General features: G+C 44.3%; 1 protein-coding gene across 4 annotated transcripts; it reads right to left on the minus strand.

The window, feature by feature from the left end:
• On the minus strand, positions 1-26507 carry ppp1r13bb (protein phosphatase 1, regulatory subunit 13Bb). 4 transcript variants are annotated; one of them, XM_070987041.1, is made up of 19 exons: positions 26138-26507; positions 25706-25877; positions 19664-19811; positions 17920-18039; positions 16763-16833; positions 11885-11986; positions 9482-9656; positions 9139-9338; positions 8835-8999; positions 8362-8554; positions 7715-7843; positions 5325-5458; positions 4681-5134; positions 3751-4538; positions 3519-3656; positions 3288-3421; positions 3018-3184; positions 2659-2858; positions 1-2450 (listed from the first exon to the last, which is right to left on the minus strand). In XM_070987041.1, exons 2-19 carry the CDS (start codon positions 25712-25714, stop codon positions 2409-2411), a joined length of 3369 nt encoding a protein of 1122 aa, XP_070843142.1. In that variant the 5' UTR covers positions 25715-25877; positions 26138-26507; the 3' UTR covers positions 1-2408. The 4 variants fall into 4 exon arrangements, with proteins under 4 accessions (XP_070843142.1, XP_070843140.1, XP_070843139.1 ...); XM_070987039.1 differs by lacking the exons at positions 25706-25877; positions 26138-26507 and adding an exon at positions 22751-22930 and having other exon boundaries at positions 8859-8999; XM_070987038.1 differs by lacking the exons at positions 25706-25877; positions 26138-26507 and adding an exon at positions 22751-22930.
• Positions 26508-26734: the final 227 nt, after the last annotated feature.

Here is a 26734-nt window from a genome sequence, read left to right on the forward strand (position 1 = left end):
TCATGCCAGAGCTTCTGTTTTATTGTTGACATTTACAGAATTGAATGTGTGAGTACAGCGTTTATACAGAAAGCCCAGTTGTCCATACAGCAAACAGACATATAACACATCTCCTCACACTATGTACAGGTTAAGCCATGATAACGCCTGGGCCACGAGCACACTCGGCATAACACTCAGTCACTCTAGGTTCATAACGAGTCGATGGACTGCAGATGTTCAGTAATGTGACAGGTAACACGTTTGTGTTGCTGGAATGGTGAATACCTGAAAAGGGACGGCCGGAGGAAGAGAACTGGGCAAATTCAGGATTGTCTGAAGCGAATTTGAAGTCTGAATGCTAACATTTACATTTCAGACACAATAACCGTCTCTTCACCCATCAACAATTTAAGCCCACGGCTGACTTTTTTTTTTTTTTTTTTTTTTAATTTTGGACTGTCTTACGTTTGGTTCGCTGCTCCAATGGAGGTGATGTTTGCTGAGAGTGAAAATAGATGTTCACTAGTTTAGTGGTGGAACAGTGTCAGCAGCACCATGTTGGTCCTGAGATAAAGTATTTCAAGTGGAGTTTGTCACAGACAAAAAACTGCGACGTTCGATGACCAGAGACTTACTTAGCAGCTTCTATCAAAAAATAAGAAGTAGAAGTTATTGAAAATGAGTGATAACTTTGTCTAGTGTGGTAAACAAAGATCTTAAGATGATCTGGGTAATGATTTCAGTGTTTTTCTTTGAGGTGCAGCGTCTGGTTTCCTTTACTAATACATGAATGTATTTGGGAGTTTCATGTGGAGATACTGCTTCTTGTCATGTTGTCGAGTTTAACCTCAACAAAAGCAAAGATCTTATCAGGTGCCAGAAAGTCACAATGGATACCTGATGTGAGGTCCAAGTTATTGTAAATGCATCGACTAATTAACAATGGTAGACATAATGTGAATGACAATCGATATAAAAGAAAACAAAACTGACACGATCACATCAAGAACTTTGTCTTTGTGGAGCTGATCCTCGCCGCCTCACCGCTGAGGAATTAAAGGCTAAAAAACAAACTATTTCCTAATCCTAATTCCTGCCTCAGGTTGCAGATCTTTGTGACTTTTTACGCGCACCCTACAGATGTGTAGCTTCTCAATTTGGCAACTTTTTGTTTTTGCTAAAACCAACATACTGTTTATCTTTTGCAGCATGTGAGCTGTTCATTTCAGGGCTAATCAGACTACCAGAAATCCACACTGACGCATCTCAAAATCTCATCTTCAGAAGCCTCGGTTATGATTGGCAGGCAGCTTAAAGTTTATTAATGTTCTTGCAACACATCCAGAGCAGTCTTGCATCCACATTCTGACACTGAATGAAGAGACACATCTTGCAGTGATGTTCATGAAATGCGATTCGTGACAATTTGTGAGCTGTCAATCTGTTTTCATCTTTGCTTTAATAAGTTGGATTTGTTCTGACTGGCCTCTGTCGTTAATACTGATGACCTACAACATTTTCTATTTTCTGCTGCAGGAGATTATCTAGAAGGACTATTAATCAACTCCTGGCAGCTGTTAATCAGTACTGATAGCAGCAAATCAATTGATTATCTCGTTCCACGACACTTCTGCAAGGTCTTCTGGAGGAATAGAATTAAAATTGTTAAATCTATATTCATCTTTGGTGGTTAGACTACAGCATAATTGAACACAGAGCACATTTTTCTGCATTAGAGTTTTTTCGTGCAAGGGGCAAACTCGGCGAAATACAAAACACAGGTAATGTCTTATAACTCAAATTACATTTCACTGACAGAAATCAGCAACTTCTCACCATTGGAGATGATTTTCCAGTCACCATGTAAACCAGTAGAACCACCATAGAATGCATAAGGGAGATGGCTGAAGAAGTGTGAACACTGCAAGAAATACTGAGACGAGGGTTAGTGTTTTATTCTTCAAGTCGATGTCTAATACAGAGATGACACTGAATCAGGGGGAAATCAAGTCGGGGCAATGACAGAGCAATGGGTTGAAAGGTGTGTGTGTGTGTGTGTGTGTGTGTGTGTGTGTGTGTGTGTGTGTGTGTGTGTGTGTGTGTGTGTGTGTGTGTGTGTGTGTGTGTGTGTGTGTGTGTGTGTGTGTGTGTGTGTGTGTGTGTTGGAGGGGCGTCAGGATGGAGTGGTTTAAGAGATTTTCGCATTTGGAGTGCTTGTGTTTCACTGTGTCTACGTGTGTGCAGATGTAAATGTGTGTGTCAGAGTTTGGTGCCCACTGCTTCAGAGAAAAGGATTTAGTGAGAAGCACGAGGCCGGGGGAGGTTATGGCCACGGGGGGAGAGGACAGAGCACCAGGCTCTTTTGTTCTCTGCTCTGGGTTTTGACACTAGTCCAGCTGTTAGCCAGAGGTCAGCGGTGTGAGACACTATGCCAGGGAGCGCTGACGAGGCTTGATCCTTGGATAGAGCTGCAAAGAGAAGGAAGAGAAATGATGAAAAGACGTGCTGACGTCATTGGTGCATTATGCATTATGTATCTCTCCTCCTTACTGAAAATACATCCTCCATGACTGGAGATGAAAAATAAACCAGTCATGGAGTACATGCCAGTCACTGATTAATTGTCTAGCCCTACCCTGATCATGCTGAGATGAGATAAACAGATTTAGTTCTTACCCCCAGCAGGTTGCGGGGCACGTAGCCCTCGTTGTCTTCAAGTCGCGCCCACCACCACTCTGTCTCACTGTCGTCCTGTCGTCGCAAGATAGTGATGGCGTCCCCCTCGCTGAACGCCAGCTCGTCCTGGTTCTGAGCTTTATAATCCCACAGAGCGTACACCGTCCCTTTGTTCATGACACCCAATTTCTCCTGAACGCCTGCATAAGAGAATCCCAAACAGACTGTCAATATTACAAATCTCTTCAGTCAATATACCTTCGACCAAGTTACCTTACAGAACCAGAGCTGATGAAGTTTGGACTGACTGAGCTGGAGGGACAATGACAATATTCTACTTTTGAATCCTTGTTTCTCACCGTATAGAAACTGTGAGCACTGGATGTAGCCCTCCTCCATTTCTTCACATTTATCTGCAGCAGTCTCCACATCACTAATGGTGCTGGCAAAGATGGCGGCCCCCGACTCAACCAACAACTTGCAGAGATGGACACTGTTGCAGGAGGCGGCGCAGTGAAGCGGAGTCCTGCCCCGGCAAACGCAACACAGAAAGACACACATGAATAATCAGAAATGGAGACGGATACAACAGCAGATCAAGCTAAGCCAAACTTGCGTCATCATCTCACCATCCATCACTGTCTGCAGCGTTGACGTTCACACCAAAATCCAGCAGGAACTTGACTATGTGGTGATGTCCTGCGCACACGGCATTGTGCAGGGGTGTGATGCCTTCATCGTTGGGCGTGCTGGGATTCTCCACCTGGAAAACAAAAGATAGACCCGGATGAAAGGATGAGTGGGTATTCTACATGCAAATACAATTTAATTAAGAGTATACTCACACTGTCAGGACATACCTCGTAGATGATCCTCTGGACGAGGTCAAACTCTCCCTCCAACGAGGCATCCAGCAGGAGGGCCAGAGGGTTGAACTTCACCCTGAAGCCGTGGCCAGTGCGCTCAGAGTTTGGCTTCTTCAGGTTTGTGCGCTTCTCCTGTAGTGATAAAGAAAGGATGCATGAGTTACAACTTTATTTGTTGAAAATGCAACTCTTGTGTCAAGTGTCGATGTGTCGGTGTGTCTCTGACCAGCGGCTGTGAGACCGCCGTGCCGCTCTCTTCTGGAGTGGTGACCTCCAGCACTGGGCTGGGCAGCGACGCCTCAGAGCTTCCCATGTTGTTGTTGTTGTCGTCTCCCTCTGGTCCCTCTGCTTCAGCGGGATCCCCCAGCCCTTCTGGTGGCGAGGGCAGTGGCTCGTTGTCATTGGCGTCAGTAGATGGAGGTGGAGCCTCGGAGCCCGGCTCCTCCACCCCTGGCGGTGGAGGTAGCGCCGTCTCAGAGGGGAGGTTGCCATTGTCTGTATCAGCCACAGAGTCGCCTCCCAGATATCCAGGAGGATTAGCCGGCTGATAAAACGGTGTTCCATTACCTGCACCGTTTCCACCTGCTGATCCACTGACTACATTTCCCTCTATGCCTCCTGCTAGAGTGTTGAATCTCTGGTAGAGCAGTTTCTGGATGTTGGGTCCGCTGGGACCCTCTGGTTCTGTGATGGAGCTGCGCTTCTTGAGTGGTCTCGGAGCGTTGGCCAGCTTTTTACGGAGAATCTCAAGATCGGCGTCACTTTGGTAGCGCAGGGGGGAGTGTACCATGGGTGTCAGCTTTGTCGGGCTGAGTGGTCGGGGGATGTTCTCTACGCTGGGAGGGGGCGCTGAAGGCTCTGGGTGCTGGAAGCACTCGTGATCATCAAATTCTCCGTCAAAAGTGTCCTCACCACTGGGTTGGCCTTGGAGCAAAGGGAAGGCCCCTCCCAACTGGATGAAAGGCAGGGGCGAGGGGGGAGTCGAACTGGGGGGGAGAACTGGCTTCCCATATACTATAGACAAAAAAGACAGTGTGGGATTATACTGGAAGACATCAACATTATTTTGACTACCCAATCACGAAAACACATTTTCTCTGATGGAATTTTACAGTAAGGCCTCACATGTTGGACCATCTCTTTGAAGCGACCTTACCTGCTTTGAGAGCAGCAGGCTTGAGTGACTGGCTCTTTGGCGCTGCCTGCTGGAGGTACATGTGATAGATGGAGCTGGAGTTCATGGTCGGTGGGCCCTTTCGGGGCGACTGCGGCCGTGATCCTCTGTCTGGGATGAAGGGGCGAACTGCCACAGCTGGTGGAGGATCCAGTCGCTCGCTCAGCCCAGGGGGGAAAAGCGGCGCATTAGGCTGGAAGGTGGGGCTTGGCGGCACTGAGATTCGCTGCTGGATCTGCTGGGAGGATGAGCCTGTGGAGGGGGAGACGTGGGGCCAAGCAGGAGCTGGTGGGTTTGGGAGTGGGCGCGGAGGAGGCGCATCCTTACGGCGCTCCAAGGAGCTGAGAGAGCTTGCGGAGGTGAGGTGCGAGCCGTAGGGGGGAGGCTGTGGCTTGGATATGGCAGGGGAGGACACGGCCATTTTGGAGTCTAGCACCTGTGAAGAAGCATGAGATCACACACAAACATTCACCATTAAGAACAGGATTTTAATCCGGAGAAAGAGGCCTAAATCCTGAATTCTTGTACTAATTTTATATTTAATCAAGACTTCATGACAGTTTATCTCTAGCACAAACAATGTGACAGATGTGACATTACATCATACATTTCAAAACAGGACTAACCTTTTCTGCACTTGGAGCAACGGGGGAGCCTGAGGGAGGGCTCTTGCCCTGGGTATCAGTCCCTGAGTCTCGTCTCTCAGGAGGCTTTAGAGATGTGCTGGTCTTGCCTACAGTAGGCCAACCAGTATCATTAGCTAGAGCACAGACAGGACACAGTCAGTGTGACGCAAAGGAGAAAAAAGACCCAATGATTGAGGTGGCATGAGAAGCATAACCCTCATGAACAACTCAGCGTGGTGACAAAGCATGTCCACCAGAGCTAGGTCCAAATGGTACCATTTTCTTATTTATTCTACTTGAAACATATCACTTTTAGTGATTAAGCACATCAAGTAGAATATTGTTGACTCAATAACATGAGTGTGTGGAACATTTTATACACACAGAACAAATTTAGCTGTACCATTTTGACCTAGGATTGGTATTTAATGGACGGTTCAGGATTTTGAGAAGCCTTTCCTATTAACCAGACACCATTAAGAGACGTTCAACCAGAATCCCTGTTGCCTTTTAGTCAATGTGAATTCAGTGTTTTCCACACGTACAAGCAAAGATAATCAAAGCAGCTCTGTAACAATCACAAATTCAAGCAAATAGCTCTATTACATACACTGCCCCAGGTCGTGGAAGCAAAGCCAATGGTTTTTCATAGAAACAGCTTAATGGAGAAATTTCCTTAACACCGGCAAAAATACAGGGATAACACCTTTTCCCCTAGGCTGTTCTTGCAATAGACAGAGAGCTTACATTATCTTTTCAGGGATGCACTTTCTCAAAAGGCCTGACGCATCATAACATTTCTGTATTAGAGGGCATTTTCTTCTTAAAGTAAAATGTATCAAAAACACTGCAGACTAAATGTTTGGCTGTTGATCAATAGGACAAAAATCCTGAGCCTTCAAATCATAGTAATGATTGCAATGAACATGGCTGCATCAGTATCTTGCTACTGTGTACTTTATCTAGTCATGGAGTGTTTTAATGAAGTTACATTTGCTAAATAGCAACTAAGCTGTGATTTAGCAGAAGATGCTACTAATGTCAGTGCTGTTTGTTTCCAAGACTAAACTGATGAGTTTAAAAATGTACGTGGGTGATAAAAAATGTACCTTTAGACAACGAGGACAGGGTGAAAAGAGAGAGGATGGAAAAAGGAAGACACAACACAACAACGGCAAGAGTTGTGGTAAATAAAGCCACAGAGTGCTACTTAATACCCATGGTAACTTGAAATAAAGCAGCTGCCAATCTTTCCTTTAAAGCGTCTTTAAAGGTACCAAAGTTTGGACGCTGTGTGAAACATAAATGAAGCAATTTGTTAATCTGCTAATCCTTCTTGATGTATACAGTATAATGTAAAACAGCATGAAGGCAATATATAATAAATGACCTCATCAGGATATGACTACATGGGGTCGGGCATACTTCATGAAATGTTTGCAAATGCCAACATTCTGTTTTTATTTATGTTTTAACAGCATCTCAACTTTTCTGGGGCTGAAACGTGGGGTTGTAGAATTGTGACAGTTTAATACTAACAGCAGTAACTAAATCTAAAAGGAAGTAGTTCTGTGTCTTTACAGATTATCAGGAGTGACAGCTGCAAAATAAATTTGACAACATTTTAACATGTACAAGTTCATTTTGCTTGTGCATGTTTCGTGTTTGGCAACTAAAAGGTGATTTTCTTGGCTTGCCTGAGAACATGGTGTGAAAGTTTAGGTTAGGCAGGCCGAGAATGTTATGAAATTACAACAAAGCCCAAATATTATGGACTGGTTTGCATGTGTAGACATACAGGTACTCAACTCTTTGAACCTTCTCAGACATGTACAAACACACACACACACAGGATCAGCAGCGCTTCAGTGACACTTTCTTCACATGCGGCATGATGTCAGCTGTGATTAAGAGCGTAAAATGTCTGCAGATGGCAGCAAAGTGTTTCAAGATGGCACCGCCACCACTTTGACGTCATCAGCCAATCCACAGAGGAAACACTCCAGATGAAATGTCAACACAAAAACTGGCTCAATGCTGCACGGCCAGGAGAGCTTAATGATGCCAAACAAGGATGCCTCCATCAGTCAGCCATTGTTCAAGTTGAAAAGGCAGTAACATTCAGCTCCTACGCAGATTCCACAGCTGCGCATTCATTTATCTGGTGGAGATGTTTTTTTGAGCATTAAAACATTATTTAGTGACTCAAGGCATGACTGGGCAGAACACAGCCATAATATTCTTAAATTCCCCACTAATCACTAATCAAACTGGCGATGATATTTAAGAGATAAGGATGCTTTATGGAGGTGTTTGCTGAGGATCCTGTGCTACAGTCGAGAAGGTTCAGGGAGCGCCACCCCTCTGCTTCTGCAGCACTGTGCACTCACGGGACGTGCCGTCAGAGCCAGTGGAGGCTCCGGTGCCCGGGTGTGATTCTGGAAGGGACGGGGTTACCGGGTCCACAACGATGTCTAAATCAGACACCTTCCAAGGGCCGGGAGGCTTTCGCACACCGTCTGCCCCAGGAAGAGTTGCCCCCAACCCCACACCCAGTGATACAGAGACATCACACAGACAGGACAGCACAGACACATGAGAGAGGAGGAGAGAAAAGGAAGAGAATCACAGCATACGCAACACAAGGAGAGAAGAAGGTTAGAGAGGAAGGGGAAAAAAATCACAGGAATCAAGCCCAGGCGGAGAATTAACCGAGAAGTCAGGTAGGAAGAGTAACAGCGGTGGGCCGGGAGGGAATTACAGTCACAAGTTTTTCATGCAAGATGTGTTAAATGTGTAGTGGTGTGAGACTTCCGCCTCTGGGAAATACATGTATCCAAGCCGCTCTGTAACTGAATCATCTTCTCGTGCTTTTTTTCCTTCTCTGACTAACTGTCCATGCTTTTGTAATGAGGAAAGAAAGACAAGAAATTCACCTCAAAGCTTAACCTGAAGTCAGTGCTTTTGTATTCTACAGCCACTCGCATTTTGTGAAAGAAGACGCACTGCAAATGTGATTTTATTGGCTTTAACCAACCTGACTTGGCACGGCCCTGGTTGGCTTGGTTATTTACACCGAGAGTCTGAGGCTTCAGTGGGTCGGGTGGTATGGTGTAGCCTCCTTCCTGTCGGCCCGGTACGGGGACTTGGATGTACGGTCCGACAGCAGCGACGCGGCCCAGAGTGCCGGGAGCTGGCTGGGGAGAGGGAGGCCCGTTGGCTCTGTTCAGCTGTAAGAGGAGACAGACAGAGAAATTTCAAATGCTGGACGTGTTGACAGGGAAAGGAAATGAACTCCTTTTAATATTTTCATCAATTTATGAGGAGTTTCAGTCACCAGAAATGAGAAGATGGTGGACTTGAAAAGCAAAAAGAAGTTTGTATTTCACATAACATTGCACACCTGGAGAGTCTAGACTGACTTCTCCCTGAGGTGGGAGACTATTGTCAGAAGCATTTCAACAAATAGATTCTTAATGAGTTGGTATGTTAAGCGACTCTCAGTCTTACAGGAAGGTTCTCTTTTTGACGTGCCTCAGCTTTTTTCTTGTAGAGGCGTTCCCGCAGCTCGCTGATGCGCTTGTCCATGAGCGTCACTTCCATGTTGCGTTTGTTAAGAAGCTCCTTCTGCTGCTGCAGCTTACTGTTTTGCTCCTGGTTCAACTTGTTCCGGATCTGCGGATGAAGTGCGGATGCAAACACACGTACAGATTCACTGGAACAATAGATACTGCCCTCGCTGCAGTAAACATAAACACAGTGGAAGCTATAAAAGCATTCAATCCATGTTGCACTTATTTGTGCTACGCAGTACCTGAAGCTCCTGGTAGAGTTTACGGAGCTCTAGGGCTGCAGCGCCGGTGACTTGGCCACCCAGGGCAGTCTGTATGCCGTTGAGCTTTCCCCTCCTCAGGTCCTCCAATTGCAGGCTGAGCTGCTCCACCCTCAACACTGCAGACTGTAGCTCTGCCTGCTTCTCTTGGAACAAGCTGCTAACTTGCTCGATCTCTGCCGCTGGGTGTGAGGAATGGAAGAATCACAGCAGCTCATTCATAATGTACATGTAGGGTGACTTCTCCTAGCAAGCTAGCTCAATCTGTTTTGTTGCAAACACAACTTTCGAAATATGGCTGCATGATTGTGGAAAGTATACATACACAGGTTGCCATTGATGACTTTGCTGTAGTCCACCTGGCCTCTCATTGCCCGAATCTTCTTGAGCTTTGCTTCCTGGCTCTCCACGCGATCCTTCAACCTCTGCAGCTTCTCGCTCTCGGAAACGGCTTGCTGCTGACGCCGCTCCTGCTGCTTCAGGTAACGCAAACGTTGCTCCTTCAGAGAGTGAGACGGAGGTTGACATTTTGTGGAGAAACAGGCAAACACAAGGTAGAAAATGATGTCAAACCGCATCCAACAGCACAGACAGTCTCAACACTACCTGCTTTTTTTTTCCAAGTTTGGGAGGAAATACTAAAGACAAACGGTTATCGTATGCTTATAAGTCAAAAATCAAAACAGTTCGATGGATATAAAACCAGCAAGGCTCCATGCCAAGGCTTGCAGAATATCTCTGTGGCAGACACCGTGAAACTAGGCTAAATCTTTCTACTGTATGCACTAAATGAAATGCTGTGCCATGTCAAGACTATCTGAAGTCTCAAGAAAGGGTCAGATGACTCTCTCTACCCAACTGAGAACTGCTCCAGTTATGGTCCTAAAATAGGAAATGACAGGCCCGGGTTTCCAAATGGCTGCAGGGCTTCGAGTGGGGCCTACTTTTCAGACGCCACGACAAAGGCAATGAATACTTTTTTCTATCTGCGGGTCTACAGTGGGCTTCATCCTGCATGACTGATCGGCACACCACGAGCACGGAGGTCAGACTTAGTTAGTGCGCTGAAAAGCAACAGAGACTGACGCGGTAGACGGGTCGTGTGGAGGTTTGCCAACGAACTCGTATTCCTTCCATTACAAGATAAAGTCTCTTATGAGTAGAGAAGGTCTGAGAAAGGTAGAAATCCTTAGTGTTCAAAATCATGAATAATTTCCATGCTTGAGTAAACACTGGTTCCTGTATGACTGAACTATGAGTTGTGACAGACTGGACAATACTAGCACTGTGACTCACACTGCCTCCCATCTCATTTGTTACATAACTGTCTGCCCGTGTTTCAAGTCATGATGGGACTCTTTGGATGAAAGCAGTTCAACACTAGTCAATTATCTCCTGAACTTACTTGGCCTGTTGAGGCCTTGAACTTCTGCCCGGTCTGTTGGATCAGACTACAGGGTGGGGCTGTTAAAACTCGCCAAAATGACCTTTGATTATTCACTCCAGAAAAAACAAAACAAAACAAGGTTCAAACCATAAGAATATCCATTTTTGCACATTATGTTCATAAGAGGGCAAACCAGTATAACGAGACAAATGCAGACAACGCTTTTTGGAGTTTTTCCAGTATTTAGCGGGAGTGCTGCAGCCAGCAGTCACCGAACAGGCTGCCATGTAATTCCTCCCTACAAGTACATTCACTGAAAGTGTTTATTTTTGCCCCTGACAGACTCAGATTGTTGTTCTGAGTGACTGACAACATAATGGAAAGGATCCTGACGAAGATACCTTTTTGTTAAAGAGAAAGATCCGTTTGGTTTAACCAGAAACAGTTTTTCTACTCCTCTTGCCAAAGCCACCAGACTCCATTTACAGAAACAGTCATTTTATCCTCGTAAAACACACTTCATTCAAACGCGACAAAAACAAAATAAAACTCCAACAATCACCGCTAACTCGGGACTGGTTGAAATAAAACCTTTCAAATCAGTAGAGGAGTAAGTGAGACAGCGGATGTCTGAGATATTATGACCAGAGAGATTTAAATATGTCAGACTTGTCAGCTTGTGGTGAGCCTCTCTGAACCTCCTCCTGTTCCTCAGCACTAACCTAGAACAGCTCAGCCGTCCACGTATGCCACATTACTGCAGCATGCTATTTTGTTAGTAGGAAGCACATTTTGAAGGAAAGACCATTATAATATAACACCAACACACTCACAGTGCCCATGTTCGATGTTTATGTTCATTATGATGTTCGGTGTTTTCTTCCATGCGAATGAAACATGAGGTAATTGGATACAGTTGGAGATGACAACGAAGGGCTGCGCTCCAGCACACACACACACACACACACACACACACACACACACACACACACACACACACACACACACACACACACACACACACACACACACACACACACACACACACACACACACACACACACACACACACACACACAGCAGTGAGTAGTAACTGTGAGCAGTGGAGCCAGTTCAGACTGAAAGGCTGAAGGGTATGTTTGTTCAGGCATTTTGCTTATTTTTATATGATTATGGTTATAGCTGTTTATTCATGTATTTATTAAAAGAGCCGGTCTTCTCATCACTGCTCCTCTCCCCAGTGCTCTGGAGTGTGGCTCTGGAGGGGGGCCTGAGGGGAGGGAATGGGATGGGATTTTTCAGTTGGATGCTTTCAGAATCTAGTTTCCTCTTTCTGCGTACCTTTGCAACGAGCATCTGCTGCTGAGCCTCGATTTGCTGCTGCTGCCGTGTGGCCATCTCCTGTAGCTCTGACAGCGTGAGCTCCACACGCTGATTCCCCACCTAAACACACATACACATGAAAACCGGTCAACACGCTGAAATCTGAGCAGAGTGGTCCCGATGCTGACACCCACTGAAACTGAGGCTGATGATAAATGAGGATTTCTAAACATTTCAAACAGTGAGGGTGTACTTACTGGTGGCTGTCCCTAGGTCATTAGGAGAAAAATAAATATAAAATAACAGTGTTGTGCAATAAACCCCATCTCCCGCATACTAAAAGCTGTTTGGTTCAAACCAGGGCATGACCCAACATTTATTGTTTTGCCCTATGGGGGCTGCTGTGAGTACCATGACACACTTAAAGGGATACATGACTCTTCCCGCAGCCGAAACAACAACAGTGTGAGTAAAAGCTAGAAGGTGAAAAGTTCAGCTCTTTGAGTAATACCTAGAACATCTAAATTGTAGTTTGAAGGACTCAACTGTGAGAGCCCGTGCAGTGTCAAGAACCGGGTGAATGTTTGACATAATAGCACTTTTAAGACAAAGACGCGAGTGAGTGCAGAAAAATACATCCGGCATGAAAGTTACATAAGCGAAAAGTGTTGCATAAGAATAAAAACACAAAAACAAAAGAAAAAAGTACAAAGAAACATGTTACGCAAAAAACCATTTGCAGAAATGTTTGCAAAAGATGTCGGACTTCTGCAGCCAGAGGGTCAAACAGCAGCAGACTTAACAGCAGTGAGAGTCGAAACTGCTTCCTGAGAGCCTCCCAACGTCATTATGATGGGACACTCGCTGTGATGAGACTCAGTTAGTGAGGCTCTGAGGAGAACGTGCTATTTGGCATTTGTAATAAGAACTACACATTTTTGGTTTAATGGCTGAATTGGATCCCTGTAGAGTTTGTATCACATGCTACATTCTAATGTATTGATGCAGCTTCACCGATCCCCTTGATGGTTTTGTTAATAACTCAATTAACGATTATTTTTATTATTGATTAATCTGTGGATTATTCTCTTGATCGGAAAACTGTAAAAACAAAACTGCGGTTTTCTAGGATGATGTCATTAAATGGCTTTTTGTGCACAACCAAAAGTCCAAAACTTCACGGAGCGCCGGCTTCACATTGCAGCCCCATAACACTGTCAGACTCACGATCAATTGCAGAGACATCGTCTTTTTTTATTTCATTCCTCATCAAAACAACCACTACCCACAATGCAATTCAAGATTCAGACGTGTCATGCTAGTAGCAGCTAATGTGGCAATGTAGCATCAAGCTTCTAGCCTCAAGCAGAGATAAGGAGCTGGCTACAGAGGTCTGGTAAGCTCACTTCTTCTAGTTTTCAGTCCCACCTAACACTGACTCAAGTGACATCACTTGAGGTAATTTATGAGATTTCAAACAGCTCCCTCTGAGGCTTTATACACCTTTTTTTCCACATATGCAGTAGCATTCCTCAACACTTGTAAATGCTTGTATGAAATCAGGTTTACCAACAACGAAAGAGAAAGAACTTTCTAACGATCACACAGAAAAAAGGGAAGGAAAGTTTGGCATTTGACTTAGAAAAATGACTTTAACAATTAATCATTACAGGTGTAACTACAGCAAGATAAAAAAACAGTTCACCTCCATAAACATTTTCAATGAAGTCCTCCTCTTGAGCCAGAAATCAGCACCCAGATGTTGTTCAAGAGCTCACAGAATAAAGGAAGACTGGCTATCACATTCAATTGTGTTTTTCCCCCAGACAGACTTCTGAATTTCCTCAAAGCACTTTCTACAGTCAACACACTGGCTGGCTGCTCTTCAATGAAACAGCACACTGAGTGAGCGGTGAATACAGTCCCCTTGAACGACAACCGGAGCGGTGCCGAGATGCTCAAGCGCTCCTAGACTTTGCCTTTAGGAAGCGTGTTCAAAGAGGGAGGAGATGATGCAGGGAATGTCACGGCGGGCTGTTTTTCATTCCGATACCAGACTGAGAAATGGAGAATACTAGCTCGGAGAGAGCACTCTCTTAAACGTGATTGGGTTAGCAAGAGGCATAGAGAGGATGGTGCCATGAAAAGCTGAATTATACTAGTTTGATAGGTGCTTTGCAGTTTGCGTGCTATGAAACATGCATGTCCAAAGCTGGAGACAGAATATAAAGTCCAGGTGAAATACACATGACATGCAGAAGACAAAAATATTGTTCTAAACTGCTTCTATTTGATTAGAAGTGGCAGTTTTGTGACTCATCCTGTCTGAATAAAACATGGCTCTTTTTGGGAAGAATTTGACTTTTATGGTGTTGTGAAGTGAGACAAGACGTCGCACATCATCTGATCGCCGACGACATCAGCACGGATACTGCATCTACATGGCGCAGACGGCGTTCTCCTACCTGACATTCATTAAAGCATTTAGACATAGACAATGTGTGGGAAGACTGGGGGGGGGGGGGGGCGTGGAGGTGACTCAACCGAAGACGAGATGGGGGGAGCGGGGGAAGCCACTGGCACACATACAGCCATGCTCAAATGCACTCAGGCAACACTGCATCAGTGGCAATTCACCCGAGGGAGAACAAGACACACACACAAACACACACACACACACACACACACACACACCCTCAGACAGTGATGAAGAGGGAGTTGGTGAAACACCCGACTGAGCAGACGAGGAAGGAAGAGAGAGCAGGCACAGCCTCACTGATGAGAGACGTCGTCCTGCTGGGAGGCTGCATTACTCCCTCCAACAAATGTACAGATTCATACTTATCGGAAAAGGACGGCGAGCCATGATTATGGATAACATTAACACATTATCAGCATTACAATATCGTGAGAATGTTTCACAATAAAAGAGCCCAGTTAAGAGCCCAGTTATTCATGACTATCACTCATGAAATGATGTTTCATGAAGGAAGGCTGAAGGAAACTGTTATCAGCATTTTTCACTCATATCTGACATTTTATGGACAATGACGAATCAATTCATCTAGAAAATAAATTGCAGACTAACAGAGAATGCAAGTCATCGTTAGTTGCAGGCCTAGGGATTATTGACGTGGGCAAATTTACATATGTAGGGCTGCCGCTATTGATCATTTTCATGACTGATTATTTTCTCAATTCATTGATCTGTGTGCAGAATCAAAAAGCGAAGCCAAATGCAATTCCAGAACTAAAACACATTCAATTAACTATGATGAAGGGTGAAGAAAAGCAGGAAATCTTTACATTTGAGGAAGTGGAAACGGAATATTCCACTGAAACGATTGGTTGATTATCAGACAGTAGACAATTCATCTGTTTTAGTTCACTGACTAATCGTTTCAGCTTTTGGCAAATGACATGTTTCAACACTGCCATTAAGCTAAAATTGTGATATTTAAGAACTAAATTGATCATGTGCGTGATCACTACAGCGTTCCCTTGAGGCACCTCTGCTCTTTACGAGGCAGCGTCGCTCTTCGAGGGTGATTGGCTGCACTCGGTGGAGAGAAAGCCCTGTGGTTTGGGCAGCAGCCCGTGGAAAAGCCAAAGCAATGATCCTCTTAGGGCCCGTTATATCATCCAGCAGGCTGACTGATATAATCCTCTAGATCAGATATTAGGAAGAAACTCGGACAAAAATGAGACTCGGCACTTGGGAGGTTAAGTGCAGGCGGCCATGCAACTTTCCTCTCTGAGAGAACGAATAGCGGTGACACATCCGCTCTTATTTGCATGCTGCCACAATAAACAGAGTCAATCAATAACCGATTTCTACATCCATAAAAATACATATTACCTCATGATACTTCCTCCACACCGAGTCAAAAGTGGATTTTCAGGCTCATAAAAGGAATGGCTTCTGGGTGCTCTTGTGCTACAATCTCTTTTGAAAACAAACACCACAATCCCTCCATCTCCTGCTGCGCTGGGTTCTTCCCTCCACCCTTAAGGTTGAATTAGTTACGATTCCTTGACTGCAACACTTTCCTATTGTGAAATCTGGGACAGACGGTCTGAGAGAGAAAGGATGCCACGCCGGAGGCTGCTCTTATCAGAGTCTTTCACGTCTCCGAGCATACAGACTTCCTGAAGCTAGAACTCAACATGCAGAACAATGGGTTCACCTGACAGGGAAATACTGGCTGAGTGTGAATATGGAACAGCCCTGTGATGCTGCTCTCAAACTCTGGCTTTAGTATCACACTCCTTCCACAGATATTGATCCTTTTACCTCACAGAGACTGGAGTTTTGTCATTATTGTGCCACACAATGAAAACCTGAAAAATGCTGCCACACAGTCAACCTGCAGCTCAGTTTCATCTGAGCTCATCTTGTAGATGATGCAAAGAAATCTACGTAATGCTTTGCAGCTGTTAAAGTAACATGACTGAAAACGAATGTCTGGAGGAGTCAGTGCTACTGTTAACAAGCTAGGGTAACTAGCTTCCTTGTTTCACACAGAAGCTTGCACACTCCATGGGAAACGTAGTTAGCCTGTCTTGTTAGCCTGGCAGCACGATGGATCCTCTCAAATGTTAAATGTAGTAAAGAGTCACATGACTACTACTTAGACAATCTGACTATTTGCCAATATCTGGAAGCCTGCAAAAGAGATCTTATAAAGAATTTTTCCAGTCAATTTTAAATCTATTTAGTTATTCATATTCTTTTTCCTTTTGGTCTCTAACTATATATATGTGTAACACACTTATGCTGTATATAACTTTCATTATAGCCCTAATCGATGTGTGAAAAAGGCACCAAATTGCAGTAAGTTACTGCAGGTACATTTCTACTTTAAAATCATTGATATAATGCTAATGAAGTCTCACCCCATTCTCATTGTGCTTCTCTCCAGTGTTTCCACTTCTGCGGCTGGTCTGATCCTGAGACTGCTGACTCCCTGCAAAAAAGAAACAGTCACCATCACAAACGCAGGCAGGCCAGAGACACACGAGCGTGCACAGATGAGCACGCATGCACGCACGCACACACGCACGCACACAGCTGCAGATTCAGTGGCTACAACCATTGTCAGGGATGGTCTGAAAATTCACTGACATGACTGCACATGACAGAGGGATTTAAGGACTGGGGCAAGCACTGCTGACTGCAGCCACCTCACTCCAATGTTTTTTATAAGAAAGGCTGGATGGAAAAAAAAAAGAGAGAAAACTTCTGCTGGACTTCTAAAAATTCCCAGATATCCAGACGGTATCTTCGCTGCTAAAACACACTTTCTGAGTCTATTTGGCAAACATGAATCAGATCAGGGCATCTCAATGGGTTCTCAATGAATGAATTCCTTCACATGTCTACACATGAACACTGACTTCAATGAAATTCCAGTGGATTTAATGTGACTTGCTGAACTTTTGCAGAACTTGTTTCTCGGATTAATTTGAAGCTTGGGTGCGTTTTACACCCGGCTTTACATGTGACAATACAAACAATCCAAAAAGTTGAATGTTAATGCAGAAAGTGTGTGTGTGTGTGTGTGTGTGTGTGTGTGTACGTGTACGTGAAAACGGAGCAATGATTTATTCCTTTGTCACGCTCCATCAAGCATCAATTAAACTAAGATTTTTTTTATCTTACACAGCCTTTCAAACTTTTAATATAAAAGGATTTGTGTTGCATAACAACCTGATTTTATCCTCACCTAGGAAAGCTGATATCAGAAAGCTCATAGGTGTGTCCATCAGCAGCATCTTTGGTGTGTGAGGCGGATGAGCAAAGATAAAATGTGCTTGAAGGTGCAACAAAGGAAAGGAATCAAACACACCTAAACCCCAAAAGACTTAAGATACCAGTGTGAGAAAGGAAGCGAGAGAACCATCAGCTGGCACCAGCATCCATAGCTGAGCAGCCAAGCAGAACAGGTGTCTGGAATTCCCTGACAGCCCTCGACTCCACCCTCCACCCTCCAGGCTCCTTCAGGTAGAGACGACACAGACCTCCAGACAGAGGAGATCATGACCAAACGCACCTTGATCGCTGCTTTCAGTTGGTGAATCTTCATGCCGGAGGAAGAACTTGACTTCTTGTTTCCGTGGCCCCCATTTCTGCAGATGTTCATACATCATGTGCTCGAAGGGGATGGCACGCTCTACAGAGACAGAAGATGGATTAGTTAAAATCATTCGTCTCATGAAAAAAAAAAAAAAAAAAAACTCATCTCATTCAGTTTTCTAGTATGCATCCAGTAAGTCAAAAGCAAAGTTTTGTGTTGCCAGATAAAAGCTTAGTTAATTTCTGCCAAGAGTTATATTGAAACCACTGCCAAGTCTATTAAATATTAACCAGCCAGCAACCGGTTAGCTTAGGTTAACACAATGACTGGAAATGGCTATTAACTATACTTCATTTAACCATGGCAAAGCTATAATTGTCTGCTGAATGAAAGAAATTCTTTCAGACAGGGATGATGTGTGTAATTAATTCTGAGCTGTGACTACGTGGCTTGTGTTGTTTTCCTTTTGTGAATCCGTGTATGTGTGTGTGTCATCGCGGCAAAATGTTGTCCTGGAGACACCTATTGTAGCAGGAACTACCATAGAGGAGGTTTGAGTTCTTTGCTAGGTGTTTATGTCTGTGGTCAGATTCTGTCAACACGACTGCGTCACAGCTGAGCAAGATGCAGTCAGGAAACTTTACAGGTGTGTTGTTGAGATTAGTACGAAGGTGTGGTTCGTACGGAGTGCTCATGTAATAATGTAGCAATGACTATTGAGTACTCATGGGTCAGAAAGTCATCATGTTGACGGGCATAGCAGCTGGTTTGATCCCACTGCAAGATGGCCTCTAGTTCATTCTGCCTGTTATTTGCATCAACTAACCCACAGTACAGGTGTCACACTGCAGGCCAATACAAAGCCCAGCTGTGCTTGAAAAACTAACTAATAAAGTAAAGAACACTACAGAAGAAAACATGTAATCCAAGTAACTTTTTGCTGTTGTCTGATTATGTCTGGGCAGCATAGAGGGTTACTGGGATTACTGAGATTGTGCTAAAACTCTGGTGTGTTTCAAGAGGATGGCACTCTGTGAGAGGCCAAAAGACAAAGGGACAGGGACAAAGACAGAGAGGTTTTAGGAGGTTTCGGGGGCAGACAGCTGCATTGTCAGGCACCAGCCGAACACGATTGCATAACGTGGGTTAATAAAGCCCTTGGCTGGGATGCTGTTTTCAACAGGGGAGTGGCCCCTCAGCAAAAAATGCTGATAACACCGGGTATGTCAGCACGGCTGTGGTGATGAGAGCAAATCGCTCGGACCCAGTGGAATCTGCTGTGACAGTGCAGTGGACTGTATCAGCGTGTAACCCTTGTCTGACCCACAACCTTGTACTTTAAGTGAATTATTCTAGTCCGATAACAGATGATGGGAATGGAAACATGTATTTTTGCGAATACATCAAAGAAAAGAAAGGCTTCTTTTCTTAGAGGGTGTGAAACTTTTTGGCTTCTCTGTGATTTTCCTCCACTCAGGTAGCCATGCGCAGCCCTGCCTGGCTCTCTTTCTTTAATGAAGTGGTTGGTTTTATATTAATGAGGAAGACTAAAGGCTACTGCTTCGTAAAATTAAATTCTTGTGCATGTAAGTGAAGTGTCAAACTTTCAGATTACTTCACCTTCATGCACTACTGGTGACACCCACTTGTTCTTCCTCTTTAACATAGCAGAGCACTGAGAGGCTCCATAACAGCCAGTACAGTTTCGAGCAGCCCTTACCGTTGCCTCTCCAGACCTCAGCCAGGTGGCAGCCGCTCTCACCGGGCTCCTTGCAGAACTCGACAACATCCCGGCACGTCGTCTCCGGGGTGATGGGCACCTCAGTCACAGCCTGCTCCCCATCGCTGAGGTACACCGTCAATATCATCTGAAAGAGGGACAAACACAGTCAGGAGGAGCTTAAATGGTCACATTGACAGGGAATAAAATGTAAAAATTATGAAAGAAAAACATTAAAGTAGAAGATCACACAGGCAGAATTATCATATGAAAATGTGTTATGAATGAAAATGTGAAGATATTTGAGATCAAGAACAAATGAGAAAAAATGTAATTGTCTCAGAGTGTGGTTTAAGGACAAAGCTTAGCCCACTCTCGTGTTGAACAAAGCCCGGTGTGCTGATGTTACAGTACGTTGTCCACCAGCTGCGGCTGTTTGTTTGAGCTGCTGGTGGACTCATGCCTGTGCCTGCCACATTTCTGTTTACTATGATTAGAGCCTGCCATAGCGTTGAAGATATACAGTTTAGGCTGGGAGGTGAGGCACAGCAAAACTAGTCCCCACATGCTTCTGTCTGTACTCACACAAAAGTAAAAGAAGTAAAAGCAGAGACCACACAAGTTCACAAGAAATACCTTTCAGCATCTGTGAAGTAAATGGACATCTGAGGAAACTATTCTAATATACCTTTCTTGATTCAAGCTATTAAATGGCTAAATGTCAGCAGACAGAAAACAGAGGACAGGATGAAGACAAAATTAAACAGCATCCTGAATGCAGTGTCTTCTAGCCATCCTCTGAAAGTGTGAGTTCAGGGTTCAAGTCCTCCTGCTGTACCTGCAGCCATCAGACCATGCAACACTACCTGTCCAAACATCCTCAGCCAACTAGCAAGGTGTCAAGGTAAAGTGGCCACAATGTGCACAACCTTTGGATCAATCTATACGTCACTGCCTGCATAGTTTGGGCCCTCAGCTTGGAGACAAGGGCAAATGACTGAATGCTAATCAATCAGATGACTGAGAGAAAATCAGCAACAGCAGGGACACTGAAATGTTAGAGTGGTGGTGCTTCTTCTTAGAACAAACAGCTTTTGGTCAACATAAACAGTGCAGAGATCTTATTAACCAGAGAATAGCTGTGCAGTCAAAAAAGCTATTTTAAGATATCCAACCCTCGTTAATAGACTTATTAATATGTATACTGTGTGAGAGAAAGAGAGAGGAGCAGTGGACAGTGTCCTCCCCAGTCCTCTATACCTACTGCATGATCATCAAATGTTATGTTTAAAGATGCTTCCCATCTGTAAGTGTCGACCAGCCCACATTAACTTTCAGCAGTTTTTCAGGTGAGAACAAGCCAGATTGATTAATATAAACTTTATTCGCCGTCACAGCACATCTACATGACATGTTTTTCCTTCTGCAGTGGCAGATTTTTAGTATTTTCTGTGGCACAAAGCACTCTGGGGGGTTGAGGTGTGCCTTCCTGTTTCATGTGACAGGCCTCACTTTTTGGTGTCGCTACAGACAAACGGGGCTGTCTGTGACTGTGATGGAGAATATATCAATAACAAAGCCAAGAGTTTGGCGGGGCGTTCAAAATGACGTAAAAATGTTAGCAGCATTTGAAAAGACGGAGCGTTTCATGGCCTTCGCGCAAGTTCAGTGCAAGTTCAGCTCGCTGTCAGTAAACAGAGTAGAAAAGGGAAATCTGGATTCTTTATATTTCAATAGTTTGCTTTTAACCTGGTCAGCATTTACAGTTTTTGCACATGCCTCACTGATTGAACATGTCGTAACAGGGAGGACTTGAGCCAAGAAAACCAAATATCAAGACTTAGTTCAAATTAATTACTTCCACTATCAAAGGGCCACAACAACTACAACACACTTTACTTATGGCTCACAATGTCTTCCTACTTGGGTGACATCAGAATATACAGTTTACTATTAACTGTATCATCTGCAGCTCAGGCTTTTGACACATTAATAATTTAAAGGGTACTCAAATGCAACATGCAATAAAGTTTCACTGATGCATAACTGTGCGTGTGGCCACGGGCTGCATTCGTGCTACAATAATTGTCATAACGGTCATATAATATCAAGGTTTAGTCACTGAGCTACCTATAGATTGTGACTCCAGGAGTTTCTCCGAGACAAAGTGACTCATCCTTTGTAATGATGCATCTGTGTGATTCATTGACATTTTCTGCGGCAGCCTAACTGAAACAATACGGTCACTTGTGCATGGGAGCCTCTGCGACTTCACTCAGTGATTATCAGCTTATATTTTGGCAAGTTCAGAAACCATAGCACCGGAGCTGAGACACTTATTTCATAAATCCAACAGTCATCCATGCATTCCCTCCAGCTATGATTTCATGTTGCTTCTGACAGCGTTAGGTTGGCATTAGGACCCAGTGGCCACATAGACCAATCAGGGATGTCATTTTTGAGACCTGATGTGCAAGAGCATTAAGAGAAAAAAAGAGATGGGAAAGAAAGTGAAAAAACTGTCTGTAAATAAGCTGGAGACTAGTTATGTTCACATTTTACTGATAGATAATTACTTTGCGAATCCCCAAGGGACACTGGAGTGCTACCAGCTGCATAATAAGATACAACATAGTACAAGGAGAAAAATAGTGAACACAAAACAGCCCAGCGAGGCCAGCAACATCAGTCTGAATAGAGAGAAGACTGATGCCACTATTTGAACATCTTGAGGTGGAAACACGAAAGGTTAGAGGATGTAATGAAACACTGTTGTAATGAAACAGTCCGTCATAATCGACACTCCAACAATCGAATCAGCTCATCACAGACCTTCATGCTGAATATCCCTCAAACCATATAACAAAAACTTAATCACGACATGCTACTAATCAATCATACAACAGAACTAAGGTGCAAACTTGGGCCGAATTTAAACTGATCACAAAAAGCCAATGTCGGAAATCTGAGACATGCCTTCACATACATAGAAACTATCAAACCGTGTGAATATACAATTACAGAGCGACAACACAGAAAACAAAAATTCCAGTGATCCAGCTGACTGACCACTGGAGAAATACCAACCGCCCTCACTAAGTTGCGTCTGCCCATGTTCTTGGCTCTTTTGACCGCCCTCCGTTTCCTCCGGATCTCCTTCTTTGGTGGCCGGTGGTGCTCCTTCGCCCAAATGGGGTTTTCCTTGGAGAGGCTAACAAGGCCGCGTAACACTATAGTCACAAACCTCTTCATCATAGCGCTGCTGCTTTTGCAGGCATGAGACTTAATTGTTATGCCATCCCGAGCAGACCTCTGAAACAGACAGCGGTGCGTGCATTGGAACAGTGCTGCAGAGGAGACTTGGGAGGAAAAAACACTGTATGTGTAATTCAGGGAGGGTGGGAGGGGGGTAGAGAGAGAGAGAGAGAGAGAGGGAGCTAGAGTGAAACAAACAGACAGAGAAAGAGAGAGAGAGAGAGAGAGGGAGTCACAGGGTGGTTGGTGGAGGAGGGTGCAGACAAGTCCTTCTATTGGGAAACTGTCCCTGGTTTGTGCCAGTGGCTGCAACACCAACAACTCCCTGCTCATGAAAACAGTTTGGCCACAGATGTGACCGGCAAGCAGGTCACGGCACTATCATGTCCAGGCAAGAAAGGGATCTTCCTCATGCTGCACGTTGGCTGAACGTGACTGGAAACATACAGTATCCCCCTCGTCACACATAATGCTGCAGTGGGCAACATCTGGAGAAAGGGACATTTATCATTTAACTTCTGAGAGAGAGAGCGATGCCTGGCTGGCCTGCTCTCGAGCAGGATGATTCAAACAGTCATTTCCTCTCACAAATCCTGTCACTCATTTACCCACAATGAAGAGGAAAGATGTGGCAGAAATGCTTCCCGAGAGCACAAACTTAAACTGAAAAGCCGTTTTTCTTCATGAAGGGACCTTCCACAAACGCCACGGACTTAAGACGCTGCAATGAAACAAGGCTGAATTCAGCTCACAAAATGATCTACTCAACGAGATAAACAAACACACTATGGTCAGTGCTAAGAATGATTTTACTTCTGGTCAGACACAGGCGCACAAAAAACTCAGTCATGGCTTAATCAATACGCATTTCTTGCAAGCACAACTGCTAAAACTACACATCCATAAAATAAGGAGTTTCCTTTAGCCTCCTTTACGCTTGGACACTGCTGCACACAAGATGTCTTAAAATTCAGGATGAAAGTTTAAAAAAGATGTTCTAAGACCATCTGTTATTAAGCTGGATAAGCCAAGTTATAACGACACAGCCATCACGCACAAATTCCTTTGATATTATTTCATATTCTCATTAGGAAATGTATTTGCTTTTACCTTGAAAAGACTACGAGAAAATATAACGTTGGACAGAGGCATGGCAACCTATCAGGTCCTTCAAGATTTAACCTGGTGTTAAAAAAAAAAAGAAAAAAGCTGCCTGATGCATGCAAGAGGAAAGCAATAAGAAGTCTAATTAATAATATACACCTCTTCAACCAGTAAGAAAAGAGAACTGACAGTCTTAAATAGGTGAGGTTTGTTAAATAAATCAATAACTGACTATTTTCATCTGTTCACAGTGAGTTTGGGGAATTGGTCTACCGGTGACATTCACATCCATTAAACTTATGACATTTTACTTTTGAGTGCTTTATGTTATAACTGTGATGGCTTGGTTGATGTCATTTTAAACCTGCACTCCTGCAACAATGGTAAAACTGGCAATAAGACGCAATGTTTACATTTCCTGTAAGTCAGGCTCTGCCCAGCTCCACCGTGTGAGATTAATGCCACTTGACAATCTACTCAGCTCAAAAGTTCCCCTTAACAACAGAGCATTAGTCGACGCAGCCACACAGACCTAGATCTGCCAAGGTCTCATTGGCTGCTGGAGTCACGCGAGAGCCGAGTGCAGGGCTGCCTCTCTGCTCGACTGGCTCTTTGACTCTGATAGCCTGTTGGTGCCACAGGGTACAAACGTCCACGGAGGCTACAGTGAATATGGAGTTACTTCTCTGTTACCATGTACTCCTGAAAGCTTACGAGCCTCCCGGAGGTTGTGTTGCAAAAGCTGTTTTAATGATGACAAACAAAATGTCACTGTGATGTTGTATTTTCAACTAATGCACAATCTCTTGAAAAGATTACTGACCAAGACTGAATCACCTCCACTGACGTTGACGCCATACTGAACCGACTGTAAACTTATCCTGCGTTGGAGTTCATGTTCCCCACCCTGAAGGCCAAATGGCTGCAATCACTTCTCCCACAATCCATCACTGCATTCTCGGCACTGAAGATAACAAAGAGGTCCCAACAAAGCACGACTCCAATAAGGTTACCATTCAGGTATTCTATTCTTTGCAACGCAGAGTATCTTGAACAATAACATTCGGGAAAACAACAGAATGAAAACAGTCCCGAAGGATACAGTACATGCTGATTTTAGAGAAAACAGATTGTGTAAAGTTTATCATCTTCAGTCGTGTGAGGGAAACATGATATTCCTAAAAGCGCACATACCTCAGACACATCACACTCATTCAGGTAAGCTCTGTGTACATTTCCTCTTCCTGACGTTTCAATCATTGTGACCATCAACATGAAAACTGTAAGTCCTGCAGCTCTGAACACAGGCTGTAAAATACGTGTACAACAGATAAAGCCGATCTGGATACAGATAAGCTTTTCATGTGTAGGAACTGATCTCACTTACAGATTAGCTGAGCAGAAGAGGGAAAAGCAAATGGACAGATAGCAAGCTTGCTTTAACTTGCAACTTGTGCGTGCATCAATGGTCAGAGAATCAAAATGTGACACAAATGTGAATTCACGCGTGACTGAATAGCAAACACCACAGAGTTAATGATTTCTGGACCTTACACACAGGTTTGATTTTGTGCAAAACTGGCCAGTCCCACCGTTAGTTATGAGAGCACTGTTTTTTTTATAAAGAATACACGAGTCAAACATATGTTTTATGGTAAGAAAGCAGGGGTTGTGTGCACTCACCGGCATCATATTGGCGGCTCTGGCAGGTCAAAACCAGGGGACCATCGGCAAGTTGACTTACGGCTCACCCACTTATCTTCGATGGCACCACCAGAGAGTCAACCAAGACCCACCTAACGAGTTATGGGCTCTGGTTACACCAACGTGACAACCAACTGGGCCTCTGTCCGCTCTGTCAACAAAAACGGTGGAATTCTTCTGAGTGCTGTAACACTGAGCATTGCAAGGTAGCGGCCACCCGAAATAACACCCAATGTTATCAGACGCAAGCGTTAATTTAAATGGTCCAGGCGTGGCTCCGTGCAGCTGCTGCTACAAACAAGCCAATGGTTAGCTTGTCAGTTAGCTCGCAGAGCAACACTGAAGCGAGTCATAACAAATGACGTGCAATGATTTGATAATACCAAGTCTCGACACAGGAATTATACTCACCAATGTCAGAGACAAGTCATTGTTTCGGGGAGTAAACCTTAGCTACGCTACTGTCAAAAAGCACGTAGCTAAACGAACCAGCTGTCAACCAGCCAGCTAACGTAGGATGCTAGCTGCGTTAGCTGCTCTCAGAGGCGGCTAAGGGACGGTATGCAAAGCGATCTCTCCGCTTTCGTCGGTCCTTTCGCTGACATTGGCTGCACATCGGCACACGCTATCGATGGAGTGTGTTTCAAGCAAACAAAAATGAATAAATGTCCCTTCAGATTGGCGAAATCGTTTTTTTACGAGCGCAATGAATCATCGTTAGCAGGCTAGCAGTGCTAGTTGACGAAAATACAAATAGCTGGAATCCAGTTGTTGACGGCAGGAGGGGCGGGGCCACGCAGCAGCAGCCGGAGCGTCAAGTCAACGTAGAATGTGAAGAATCTATGGTCACCAGCCAGGCTGCCAGTTTGTCAGTATGATTTCATCTTTCTCCGGCTGGCACGATTTGAGTAAGACAACAAACAGAAGACTGCTTATATTAAAATTAATTTAACACATATTTATATGCTGTTTATAGGAACGATTTACCGCGTTTAAGTGTAATAGATG

The sequence above is a fragment of the Chaetodon trifascialis genome, chromosome 19, assembly GCF_039877785.1.
Source record: "Chaetodon trifascialis isolate fChaTrf1 chromosome 19, fChaTrf1.hap1, whole genome shotgun sequence".
Lineage (NCBI taxonomy): Eukaryota > Metazoa > Chordata > Actinopteri > Chaetodontiformes > Chaetodontidae > Chaetodon > Chaetodon trifascialis.

Bases quoted from the DNA above. Each gene is read 5' to 3' on its own strand.
- ppp1r13bb (XM_070987038.1), bottom strand. From the start codon at position 22,918: ATGATGAAGAGGTTTGTGACTATAGTGTTACGCGGCCTTGTTAGCCTC. The intron at 8,555-8,834 runs GTAAGACTGAGA...CTCCTCTTACAG, and splicing joins GTCAAAAAGAGAACCTTCCT to CTGAACAGAGCCAACGGGCC. The intron at 2,859-3,017 runs GTGAGAAACAAG...TCTCTTATGCAG, and splicing joins GTGCTCACAGTTTCTATACG to GCGTTCAGGAGAAATTGGGT.